General features: G+C 45.7%; 4 protein-coding genes across 4 annotated transcripts; 2 read left to right on the top strand and 2 right to left on the bottom strand.

Moving 5' to 3' along the window:
- Positions 1-230: 230 nt before the first annotated feature.
- BO88DRAFT_491489 (uncharacterized protein) lies at positions 231-1,946 on the top strand (the record flags this gene model as incomplete). Its single annotated transcript, XM_025712862.1, has 7 exons — positions 231-357; positions 415-490; positions 540-691; positions 751-1,112; positions 1,164-1,439; positions 1,510-1,620; positions 1,675-1,946. 7 exons carry the CDS (start codon positions 231-233, stop codon positions 1,864-1,866), a joined length of 1,296 nt encoding a protein of 431 aa, XP_025558068.1. The 3' UTR covers positions 1,867-1,946.
- Positions 1,816-3,159, bottom strand: BO88DRAFT_180687 (uncharacterized protein). Its single transcript, XM_025701735.1, has 2 exons — positions 2,416-3,159; positions 1,816-2,358 (listed from the first exon to the last, which is right to left on the bottom strand). The coding sequence occupies exons 1-2, from the start codon at positions 2,845-2,847 to the stop codon at positions 2,080-2,082; spliced, it is 711 nt and encodes a 236-aa protein (XP_025558067.1). The 5' UTR covers positions 2,848-3,159; the 3' UTR covers positions 1,816-2,079.
- A 3,470-nt stretch (positions 3,160-6,629) lies between these two features.
- On the bottom strand, positions 6,630-8,574 carry BO88DRAFT_474443 (Gfo/Idh/MocA family protein; the record flags this gene model as incomplete). Its single annotated transcript, XM_025711819.1, has 3 exons — positions 6,630-7,691; positions 7,756-8,333; positions 8,559-8,574. The coding sequence occupies 3 exons, from the start codon at positions 8,572-8,574 to the stop codon at positions 6,630-6,632; spliced, it is 1,656 nt and encodes a 551-aa protein (XP_025558066.1).
- Positions 8,575-9,969: 1,395 nt separating this feature from the next.
- Positions 9,970-12,012, top strand: BO88DRAFT_429628 (MFS general substrate transporter; the record flags this gene model as incomplete). The annotated part of the gene is made up of 10 exons (XM_025709174.1): positions 9,970-10,065; positions 10,117-10,197; positions 10,248-10,300; positions 10,361-10,618; positions 10,674-11,338; positions 11,385-11,543; positions 11,593-11,727; positions 11,752-11,803; positions 11,861-11,918; positions 11,971-12,012. 10 exons carry the CDS (start codon positions 9,970-9,972, stop codon positions 12,010-12,012), a joined length of 1,599 nt encoding a protein of 532 aa, XP_025558065.1.
- Between the last annotated feature and the right edge of the window lie 306 nt (positions 12,013-12,318).

Below are 12,318 nucleotides of genomic sequence, written 5' to 3'. Positions count from 1 at the left end.
TCACATGCATGGCTGATTTAGTACTAGTACCAGAAATAGTAACCAATCGTGTGTATTGTAAGATTCTACCGTGCCAGCCTGATTTCTCTGACTCGACCAAACTATCTTTTTCTTTTTTCAGCTCCGGTCGGGCATGACCCCGTTCTACTACTTTCTGACCCCGCCGCGCGTGGGTGCCCCTTCGTTACTGTCTCTTGCCCGCGGGCAGGACTCAACATCAAGCAGTTAATATGTCTTCTATTTTTCAAGATCAGTCGCTTTTGGATCCTTTCAAGCGCGAAGCTTTTTGCAAACCCACGCTTTTGACCCCCCACACGTTCACTGTGGACGTACTAGATTCGGTCCAGGCGCCTGATGGTAACAGGGGACGTCCCAGATCTGCAATCAGCATATGGTAGCTAACACGACGCTCAGGTCGTTACCAATTGATTCCGCGAAAGGTCACCATGCCTGAACTAGGGAAATTGCCTGTACCTGTACTTCGAATCATGTTGGTACATCCACTAAGTGGGATCGCTTGCGACTAATACACTATAAAGCTTCTCCCCCCTGGATCTGCCAAGTAGCGCCACTGCTCAAGGACTTCTCTGGCTTTTCGATCACTATGCTGCGCCGTCTGCATTCCTTGCGGGCAGATTGCGGTCGGTAACACACTCATTTGGGGCTTTGAACTCCATAAATGGCTATAATTGTATGTATGTTACTATCTTCGACGTTTATTCCGATCAATAACTTGCACATCATATTAAGGCTCCTGGTTCCACTATTTGTGTAAGAACATCACAGTGATTCATGATGCTCATGGCAACGCGCGGATATCCGATCCCAGGCCGGGAGCACCACAGATGCAGCATGGCGACTCGACGTGGATACGGTCAGGGTATTTTCTGCGATGGGCAGTGGGTTCGAATTGTGGTCCAGAAGTGACGCTTCTCTGTTTCGAAGCGTCGAAATCTCTCAAAGAACGTCTCAAAGATATTTCACCATCGTCAATACCAACCAACGTCGTCCATGACCCGTACAGCCTCTTTGCTATCATCTTCGAGGAGCTGTCTTTGCAAATGGACAATACGGTTTGGGATGTGATGGATGTGTTTCGCCAGATCGAACTGGTATTCCGTGCCTCTAGCCAAGTGTACCTGGGTAGTCGCTGACCTCCCTAGAACACCTTGACCACGATGAAGGATAGGGAGTCTTTCACTGGGCTACATAATGTTTCAAAGCATATCCTGTTTCTCCAAGAGAGCGCCGAAGCTACAATGCTCACTTTGAAAAAGTTATCCTGGCACCATCAACAAATCCTAGAGAACATCCCTGACGGGGACCGCCATGTCACTGAAATGGCACAGGGAATGCTGACGCATGTGGAGACTCAGTTCCAGTCCATTAGTCTGCGTTTGAAGGGTCTTGAAAAACGCATGAACAATATCATTGCATTAGTATGCTCTGTCCTCTTCCATAAATACCGGCAAGGCGCATGTATACACTAATACGTACTATGTACTTTAGTCCTTCCACCTCGTCACGCAAGACGGCAATCGAATTATGCAGGCAGATAGCAGTTCCATGGCCACCATTGCGTTCGTCACACTCGTATTTCTGCCAGTGTCGACAGTATCAGTGAGCTCTATCTATCCCACTTGTGGCTATTAAAACTTCTTGCTAACCCTGTAGACTATATTTGGAAATCAATTTTTCAATTTCGACCCTGTCACGATCCGTATATCCCAAAGCTTCTGGATCTTCTGGGTAGTGTCCGTCCCGCTGACCCTCCTGGTTCTTCTCGTATGGCGTGTTATCACTAAGGGCTTGCCGCCCGGATTGTACGATGCGTTTAATATGAGAAGGGGGAGGTGGAGTCTGTAATAGTCATATTAACCTGAAGGCTCTCTTAATCGAACTACCAATGTATAGGAACGCAGTAAACCTCTAGATCAGAATACAAGTCCATGATATCATTCTCTTCGATTACTGCAATGTTATAAATCCAACTGCCACACCTTCACAATCCTGCTACATGAAAACCAAAAGGAAACAGACCAGATCGACTAGATAGCTTCTGCCTAGAGCATTTCCTCGCTAGAGCCCGTAAGTAATGTGCGCCCGCTCATCGTTCGCAGAGGTTGGCCTTGGTAGGCCATAGATGCCTAATTTATGCATCTGCATACAACAGTGGACAATGCCTATGGATTGCCCCGTTATGCAGATAGCCGGCACTATTGTTTGAGACACTAATGTCTGAAAATGTATGATTTCGAACTCCACGCTTGTTCCCGGACTCATGCTATAACCAACGAGAAGAGATAGACTGTGGGTAGAAAAGAAGAACCCCCCAACAGCGAGAGAGGAAGCTCCATTCTATTTGTCCGTCAGCACCTCAACTATCCAACTAGCAAGCCATGGGGAGCAGCGCACCATAGAAGAACGTCGGGCATTGTTTAGCTTCCGGATGATTGTGAATATCTTGAACATAATATGTAGAGAAGCGATCATAACGAGACCGTCGAACGCAAGTTGGAGCCCCCAAGTCGAAAGAGGAAAGTCTGGGTCTGGGCTGTATGCAAATGATGACAATAACCAGGTAATGAAATGTGGGATAGACATAATAACGAGGCTCACTAAAGTACTGCTATGCATTTTTGACGGAAGAATCCTCTTTGTAATATCGTTACGATTCTGCGCCTTGTAGGCATGTATAAGCCGGTATAATACATTCAGAATAAGGATACTCTGCAGATATTTGCAGATCTGAGCGATGATTATCATGGCTTCAACGGTTTCTGGTGGTACGTCTCTCAGACTTCTCAATAGCGAATAAACAGCAAATGCTGTATGTCTAAAATGCATTATCAGCCAAGGACATTCCTGACCGGTATACGAAATTCACCACGTAGGACGATACATTGATTGACTTAGAAGGAGGATGAAGAGAGATTTAAACGGTATTGCTTTTGGATCATGCCTCGGCCGTCTTATCAGACATGAACCAAAGACAGATCCCAGAGAAACAATTCCAGCTATTATAGAAAAAATTAAAGAGACAATGATTCGCGTTTCATAGCTTCGCGCGACCATATTGTGTGGAAGGCTGAGGGGACGAAGAAGTGCACGCTGTTTTATAGAGCTTGATCGAGAAGCAAATCGTTTAATCTCTCTATTGAATTAATTTAGAACGGGGGAAGTCGACTGGATTTATTCTTGTCCCTTGTCTCGGGGAAGCAAGACGCAAGGCTGGCGTTGCTGCGTCATGAATGGCTGGCCCGGCGTTAGCGTGAGGCTGACCTGACCAAGGTAGCCGCCATCCTCTGCCTCCTGATGTCTTAAGCTCTTGCCTTCCTGCTCCTTTTCTTTCTCTGCCTCTTCCAAGTTACGTCCTCCTCCCTCAGTTGTTGGATTCTTACCACCGATCCCCACAATAATAACCGATTAACTATAATGGCCCCACACCAGGTAAGCCCGTCTTCCGCCTAATTGTACACAATTCCCTGTCTAAAAGACTTCATGAAGGATGCTCAGCCTAAGCGACACGGAGGAGGATACGTCCCAGTGGATGCCAAATATCAGCCTCGATATCAGTCCCGTACAGATGAAAACACCGGCCATTCAAATGAATCGTCTCAGCATTCCGCCGTTTCTGAGCGACCTAAGACCTTTCCCATCCAGCGAAGTAGTCATGGAGGAAGCTATATTCCTGGGAAGGGTAAAGAGACGCCGTGAACTAGGTTATAGAACTACGAAACCCCCGCGGCGCAAAACACAAGTCAAGTATCGTTAGCTCTGCGAGACTACCTTGAAATACAAGTGGACATGGTTCAGATGGGCTAGATTCCAATCAGGATATTTATTGCTTATTTTGAATATAACCCAATCTCCGCCATGCTCCGATATCGCGAAAAGCATCGGGCAATGCATTGTGGTTAACTCGTCCCTTGCCCTTCTTAATGCATTTCACTTAAATCTAAGCCATAGGTTCCCTATTCAGCATCCCTGTGTTTGGACCTCTAGCCTAGCCTAACCTCGGATTACTGGTTCCTGCCCTCAGGCTACCCCAACTCGGGTTTATGATGAGATTCCTAGTTTCCTTATTTCGGCTCGCAACTTTAGCGTGTTGGCCCTCACATGTAGCCAGATAGGATTCTGATGACTTGGAGTGGTGGATGTATACAGGTGTAATTCGGAACACCCAAAACCGCGCCGCGGCATCCTTTCGCTAACTTTGATCAAATCAACCTGTATCTACACGCGATAATAGAGCTGAGTAGAGAGCCGTCGTCCAGGGAGTGCTTTCTGGCACCATATAAATGAAAATTACAAAGCGTAATCACTAAATTTTGTGCCATAAACTTGTTTAATGCACCAACTTCACAGCTTATCCGAATAAAGCCGGAGACCTTGCTTTCTTGCGGGTGAGGCTGCAGATTCGCTCCGGAGGTGGGCCAAACTCCAGAGACTGCTTAGACAGCGACGCCGTGCTGTTCGCCCTTTACAAGTCAGGCGCACCTGGACGCGGCATTTGGTGCATATTGGCGGTGCTCTGATTCGCGACACGCTTCAAATCATTGCATATCCCCCCCCGTGTTTGCTTTTTATTCCGGGAGTTGTAATTGGGTAGCTTCCATGGTTTCTTCTTGGCCGTACTGCAGGCAAGGCTCTCGGTCTCCTCAGTCACGCGGAGGCTCAAGCCTCAACCTCGCCCGTCAATGACCCACTGAGGAAAAAATACCTTGGTGCCTTAGTGATTGAGTGGTGACCACGAGCAGATCCATCCTGTTGTGTACGTGCTCACCCGGATTTTGCTTTTTTCTTTTTCTTTTTCTTTTGTTTGCTTTGTTCATTAGGTTCAATGCCCTCGCCGCTTTGACCCCCTCCATCACCTTGCAATCCGTTGTGACACACTCACTCCAGTCAGGGTCAGCTGAGCCTTTGCCTCCTCTTCTTCCTGCGTGGTCTCTGACCCACCTCCTCCTCTTACCAACCAGCCAAACATCCTCTTATGATCTAGATGGATCGAATATATTAAGACCTCCCTATATTCTGACAAAGCTTACTAGGAGTTAAATAATCCTCAATCAATACCCCGCCATCCCAATTTATATTGCCGACGCTTCCTTTTAAGAGCTCCCTTCAATCCTACAGGCCTAGTCTGGCCGATTGCTACAGCATTTGCCTTGGTTTCTGTTGAGGCATTCATATAGGCTATTCTACTGCCTGGCACTCAGCTGCCTGCATTAGAGTAGTTAACGGCCAGGATAGGATAGGTTAATACAAAGTTTATACCACCTGTCAGGTGTGAGACCTCGGTCATCCCATGCCTTATCACGTGATCGCCGCACAGAGATCACATGACCTCTTAGACTCAAAGAATTACTGACAGCAATTTCTAGAGAGATAATTAGAACACAGGACATATTAGAAGATAAACCAGGAATTAAATAAGAATTGAAAAAAGGGGATTAAAGAACTTAATTATATAGATAGATATATTAGATAAGCTACATAATCTAATCAGACTTTATAATTACTCTGCCGGCAGTAAACACCATGAAATTATTTTTGCCCGATGGCCGCTATTAACCACTGTATTTAGTAACCCCTTCGGGCGGGATCGAACGACCATCGGGCCGAGATTAGTTCTCGCTCAGTACACAATAACAGCCACAACACCTCAATTACTCGCGATGGTTTAATATCAACTTTCCGAAGCCGTTCTATATGTCCTTCTGTCCTTGCGCGGGTCGACGAAATCATAGCCCTTTAATACAGTATTTCCCCCGCAATAACTGTAGAATGTATATCTGGCTACACATAGTGGCGTGAACTATGCCGATTGTAGTAGCATAGGGTTGCTTAGGGTAATATATCGGGTAAGCGAGCATTCCAGTTACATACCCATAGTTAATGCGATATATTTCAGCCTTATATCTCAATAACCAATTCAAATACTGGTAATAAATTGTAGGAGAAGCTTCTATATAGTAAATTAATTACATTTAACAGGATCTATTTGATGTGTAAAACACTCTTAAGTCTAATATATGATCTATATATAAAATACATCAATTACATTGTAGTTAATGTTTTTTTTATAGCCGTTTATGATTATCTAATATTGGATATAAAATATAAACAGTCTTCCTATATCCTATCCCCGGAGGCTTAGATGTTCTACTGGGGCTGAATGTTGAGATATAAGACTGAAATATATCGCATTTACTATGGGTATACAATTGGACGCTCGCTTGCGTGGAACGCTCGCTTACCGGATACGTTACGTTGCATTCCTCATTGTTTTGATTATTTTATTTGACTGTTTTGAAGCTCTAGAGATTGCATAAATATGAGCTATATCACGCAGATAGTTAGAAAAGAAGTTTAGACATCTTACCAAATTTTATTACAGTCTCAAACTGAAGTTCAAAAGTATTGATCTAGGAAATGTTCGTATTGCCTAGTAAACCTATATGGAACATTGAACTGTAGTGAAGGCCTGATCATCGGAATCGATGATCCTACATGACACTTTCAATAAGACCTAATGAGGACACATGGTCTCATTGAGATAGGTGGTTTTGAAGCCATAGAGTTGATCTAGGCAGCAAAGGTAAAGTGTTGAATCTTTGGCGGTAAAATTACCTAATTCCCGCTGACAAAATGTCCCCCAGCCCCATTCCTTTAAGCTTAGTCTCCACCTCTCTGGCCCACCACTCCTGCCACCTCAAGGCTGTTCCTCCTATCCTCGCCTCCTCCACCCAAAAGACTGCAAGATGGCTTCTCAAAAGTTCTTCCACAGTACAGGTCAAGAAAGTCCTCTGAGCTTCCGAAACGCCCATATCGCCGCTCTTCACCTTGGCCACCGCTCTTACAAATGACAACGCAAGACCGTCATCGCCCCCATCGTGACCACCTTTGGCAGAGGGCATATTATACACCACTTCGGAGCCAGAGCAGAAGTCGCTCACACGAATAGTGGCTGCATCGTAAACAATCTCCCCTGTCGTACCTGATATACGTCCACGACGCCTGCTGATAGCGTCTGTGAGAGCGACCATATGGAACTGGGCGATTTTTACAGGGCGGTACTGAGGCTCAGTGCCTAGGTTGCCTGTGTAAGACTGCTGCTTCAACGACAAAGAAGATTGTTTGGATTCACTCTTCAGTTTCTGAGGGAATGACAGAAGTTCATCCTCCCACTCTATGGTGACCATTTGATCATCACACACATCGTTGTCGGATTCCCAGACACAGCGCCCATACCAGTTTTTCCGGCTCACCTGAGATGCTGGTGTTTTATCATCATAGTCCTCACCTAGAACTTCCAATAAGCGCTTCGCTGCAGAAGGGAGTCCCTGATTCTGAAACACATCCTCGATATCAGGAACTATTGCATTGACAGGACGGTCACGGTTGCCTGCCCTAAGGTGCTGATGCAAATAGAGCGATTTAGCACTGTATTGACAAGTTGTCTCCACAGGACAGCTCAAGCAGTTGGTGGCTGAACCGGCACCGGAGGGCTTATTGGCTTGCCTGAAGAAGTGCAGGCGCCCTGAAGAAGTCACCCTTGAAGGGAGATGAGGCGGTTCGGGATTGGATGTAGAAGCCGGCGAACAGAGAAGCCAGAAAAGAAAATCGATGTCGTGGCACGACTTTGTGAGGAGCGAAGGTGCGCTAGTGGATTCTCTGCGCCAAAGGACCTCTGGATATGATCAGCAACTGTCGCGATAATTTGTAGTCTGATTTGTGCGGAACATACCGCACGTAACAATGTTCGAAGTGCTTCCAGCCAACTGCTTCAGTGTGTTCAACACTGATAACATCACCAACCGCTCGATCCTCTCGAACAAGCTTCCGTAACATAACCTGGGGGCGGCTATGCCGTAAAACCAAGCCAACAGCAAAGATTGCTTCAGTCTGCAACATCTCCCATGATTTCAAGAGTGTCCCATAAATACAAAGAAGGTCACTCAGCCGCGTTGCTAGCGGCTTCTCACACATAATATGTAGCCCCAGTGGTGCCACAGCCTGGACAACTGTTGCATGAAGTTCATCCAATAGGCATACAAATACTGCATCTATCACTGGGTCCGTCACCGTCCCTGTCAAGCGTTCCAACTCTCTTCGATTGACTTCATAGCTGATGAAATCCTCCCAGCTAGAAAAAGCCTGGCCTTCAAGCGGCTTACCTGTCCCCCAGATAAATCTTTCGCCGAATGCTCGCCTCTTGAATTCAGATGGCTCAGCTACTGCGGCGATAATGCCTTCGCCAGAACTGTGAATTGGCTCAGCATAAGAATAGCCACGGTATCCTGCGCCTATTATGAGAATTCGAGGTTTTGCTCCCAAGTGGCAGCTTTTCTGGGATGTGGTAGGTACGGCTATAGGGCCCTTGGGCCTTGTATACCGAAACAACTGCATGATCGCGGACTTGCCTCTGCAATGGTAATGAAATGACAATGAAATGAAAAGGTCTGGGGATTGGGGAATTGAGACTGCAGGGAGATGATAGATTTTGAACACGTTGGAAGCCGCCATTTATCATAAATTTGCGGTCCTCGGCTTACCACCCCTGGCCCGCATATTCCGAATTTTGCTTTCCGATTTTACTATGCAGGTATTCGCAGTAGTCTAGAGAGCTATTAAACCGGTAAAAATTACGGCTTTCTATGGAATGGTTCTGGCTACCACAGAAATCTGGTGTTCAGTACCGTATAAATAACAAAGTACGGTCGAGTTAAAAATATATTGGACATGCCATTTTCACGCCAGTGAGTCAGGGAATTCGGAGAATGCCGGCCAGAGGTAGTAAGGCCAGAGCGAACCTATTTCTGGGCCAAGTATTCAATTGGTTTAGCCTGATGCTCATCTGGTTCTAGACTCTGGTTATGAGGTATATTTCTCCAACTAAAATTGAGGCCATGACTGGTCAAACTTCGGAACTGGCGTGTTGATTGTGCTACTGGCTTTACTGCTTCCCTTCAATAATAAGTTAGTCTGTGCTTATATGAACAGTCGTAACAAAAGTCCAGGATCAAAAGGCTCACCGTGCGTTTTCATAGACTGATATATAAAAAGCTTTCCTGATCAGCGTTGAAGTGATTGATGAAGATCTTCAACGAGACTTTTACACAGGCTGTCCATGACGGGTGGCGGTTAACATGAGAAAACAAATGGCAAATAAGGAGTTGTCTAGCCTCCTACAATTTTCATGTTGGTTGTCGCGAATAAGACACCTTTAGGGACTACAGTGCCGCAGACGACATCTACTGGGCAAATCATCTCATGCATCATGCATGAGGGCACGCAATCTCTTGGTTAGGCAATCTCACGCCGCTAACTAGAAGCAGTAAAATTAGAAAGTGACTAGCGCAGACCGATTGTTGCTTCATGACAGATAACTTTCAAAATAAGCTGGCCTTTAGCCAAAACTAAGATTTCTATGAGGAATAGGATACGTATTTATTCCTATGTATGATTTTTGCCATCGCAATTTCCTCGCTGGACCAAAGGTAAGCTTTACTTTATGAGCTTGTTCTGATGTTTTCAACCACCGAGCGCGCCTTGGTTTTGATCTCCCGCCTGGAAGGATTCACTTAGATATGGGTGCTAAGAGGGGACTGAGGAGGCTTAGAGAGTATAGGGTCAGCTGGGGAGTGGGGCCGCTTTCAGCCTTTCCGATAGAGTTTTACTTCTTAACCAGTAATCTTCTAATTTATATCAACTACCCCTGTATACACTATTCTGATCAAATGTAACCTCAATTACGGAGTAAAGAACTCCGTGGTAAGCCTTGCTGGATTCCAGAAAGGTAGAGGACACCGGTCTGCCGATAGATTCAGCACGTAATTACCACGCCCCTGACCTCGTACTCAGCAGATCCATTTCTTGTATATGTGTCTCTCTAAAGAACCTCTATTCTATCAAGTGCCTCATAGTATCGCTAAATACAACCTGGCAATCCAAGATTGAGTCATTATGCAGAGGCCTACTGAGCAAAAAACTCTAGAACAAGAGCCCCTAGATGAAAATCTGCCGGAGGGTGAAGAGGAACGGCATATCCATGGAATCAAAGTAAGTGTGTTTAGATTGCAATTGAAATTGAGATGTTACTGACAGCTGTAGTGGTTTCTTTTGGTTGCTAGCACGTTGACAGGCAGCTTCATCTATGCTCTGGATAATACCATCGTGGCTAATATTGCACCGGTTTGTTAGTTCAGAATTGCTGCAAGAAGGAAACTCTGACAAATGTAAAGGCCATCGTTAATCATTTTGATGCGGTCGAGAGTTTGCCGTGGTTATCAGTTGGGTAAGTTTTAATACGAAAGGTTATATTGATGAGCACCTCTAACAATGCCCGGGGGGATAGGTTTATGATCGGTGGAGTGGCAATGGTTCTTATTTACGGCAAGCTATACGCTCTATTTAACTCGAAATGGCTGTATATCACGTCCACTGTTATCTTTATGGCTGCCTCTGCACTCTGTGGCGCCGCTCCTTCCATAAATGCTGAGATCGTTGGACGCGTTTTTGCAGGCGTAGGTGGAAATGGAATGTACTTCGGCATTCTAGAACTTCTATCAACTAATACCACGAGCCGTGAGCGTCCGCAATACTTGAGTTTGACGTGAGTGAGAGCCCTCTACGTGAACTTGACGACGGACTTGTTGACAAGGACACAGAGGTCTAGTTTGGGGTTTAGGAACCGTCCTTGGTCCCGTCGTTGGGGGTGGATTTGAAAAGTATACCTGGCGCTGGGCATTTTACATTAATCTCCTTTTCGGCGCCATTCTTATACCGACCTACCTTCTTGTGATTCCGTCCAATGATCCAGCACCTGAAGTGCCCTATCGACAAAAGCTTTCTAGTTTTGATTGGGTTGGTAGCTTACTGAACGTTGCTGCATTTGCAACCCTAGTGATGGCAATTAACTTTGGCGGCACTCTATATGCCTGGAATAGTGGCCAAATCATTGCTTTGTTCATAGTGTCAGGGACACTTTGGATCTTATTCGGCATCCAGCAAGGTTTTACTATTGCCAGCTCCCTACAGGGTCGGTTACTGCCAATGCATCTTTTCAGGCAGAAGGAACCGACCCTACTATTTTTTGCTTGTGCTGCAGTAGGAATGGTGACATATCCAACTGTGTACTACATACCCATCTACTTCCAGTTCACTCGGGGCGATGATGCAATCCAATCTGCCGTCAGGTTGCTTCCCTTTATCTTTATATTGATTGTGGCCATTCAGTCAAATGGCGCATTAATGTCTCGCTTTGGTTATTATAAGCCATGGTACTTACTCGGAAGCATAGTAGCCCTGATTCCCAGCAATTCTGATAGGTTAGGTGATACTTGTTCTTTGTGTCTCTGTCAAAGCTAATCAAAACATAGCTACTATTATCCAAGTCCACACAAGACCGGCCATTCTCTACGGACTTGAAATTGTAATTGGATTAGGCGCCGGTTCATATACTCAGGCAGCCTTTGCTGTGATCCAGGCCGTCGTAGCCCCCTCCGAAGCTGCCGATGGTCTTACTCTTATGCTGCTAGGTTCGTCTAATCCAGTACTTGTTTCGGAAAATCTCTCACAATAGACCAGCTCAACTCCTTGGAATGACCCTTGGACTATCCATCACCGGTGCAATTTTCGTTAACGTCGCCCAAAATGGCCTTTTCAAGTTGCTTCCCAACCTACCCCGGGAGCAGGTTTCTCAAGTTGTCTCGGGAACCAGCAGTGCGCTACTAAACTAACTTCCAGATACTGTTCGAGAACGGGCGTTGGATATAATTGTGCACGCTTGGCGCTATCTGTAAGTGGGGTTCTTCGCTCATCCTTTCTTGTGGTATATATAAACTGATATCTTAAGATTTGCTTGTGTGAGCTTTGGGGCAGGAGTCAGCCTGCTTTGCGCAGTGTTTATGGCAGTGAGTTTGTTTTCCCTCGAAATCTGCGAGGACAAAAATAACTCTTCTATAGAATAAACGTGCGAACATAGTGCCTGCTGCAGGCGGGGCTTGACTTTTGATTGATTTTTGCACCTTGTGTACCGCATGGTATATCCTGCAAGTTGCATTATCGATAGGCTAATGTCTCTGAATGCTCTTGTATTGGGGAACAGCGTTTTACACGCAATTGCTTTACTCTCAGAGCAGCATTGCTGACCGAGTTTGACTTGCTTTTGGAGGCGAAGCCATACATGAAGCATGGACATAGTTTTCCTAAATACAAACTTATTTAAAGTAATAGTTAGCGTAGCTTAGGCAGGCACTTACCTGTTGAACCCTAGTATCTAGTATTCGGTATTAGCTGGATTATTTGCTCCCG

The sequence above is a fragment of the Aspergillus vadensis genome (genome assembly GCF_003184925.1).
Source record: "Aspergillus vadensis CBS 113365 unplaced genomic scaffold BO88scaffold_31, whole genome shotgun sequence".
Classification (NCBI taxonomy): Eukaryota; Fungi; Ascomycota; class Eurotiomycetes; order Eurotiales; family Aspergillaceae; genus Aspergillus; species Aspergillus vadensis.
This window is presented reverse-complemented; position numbering and strand designations above follow the sequence as displayed.

Excerpts from the sequence above, each read along its gene's own strand:
- BO88DRAFT_180687 (XM_025701735.1), bottom strand. The coding sequence starts at position 2,847 with ATGCATTTTAGACATACAGCATTTGCTGTTTATTCGCTATTGAGAAGT. Across the intron at positions 2,359-2,415 it reads ATGCCCGACGTTCTTCTATG|AATGGAGCTTCCTCTCTCGC; the intron begins GTGCGCTGCTCC and ends ACGGACAAATAG.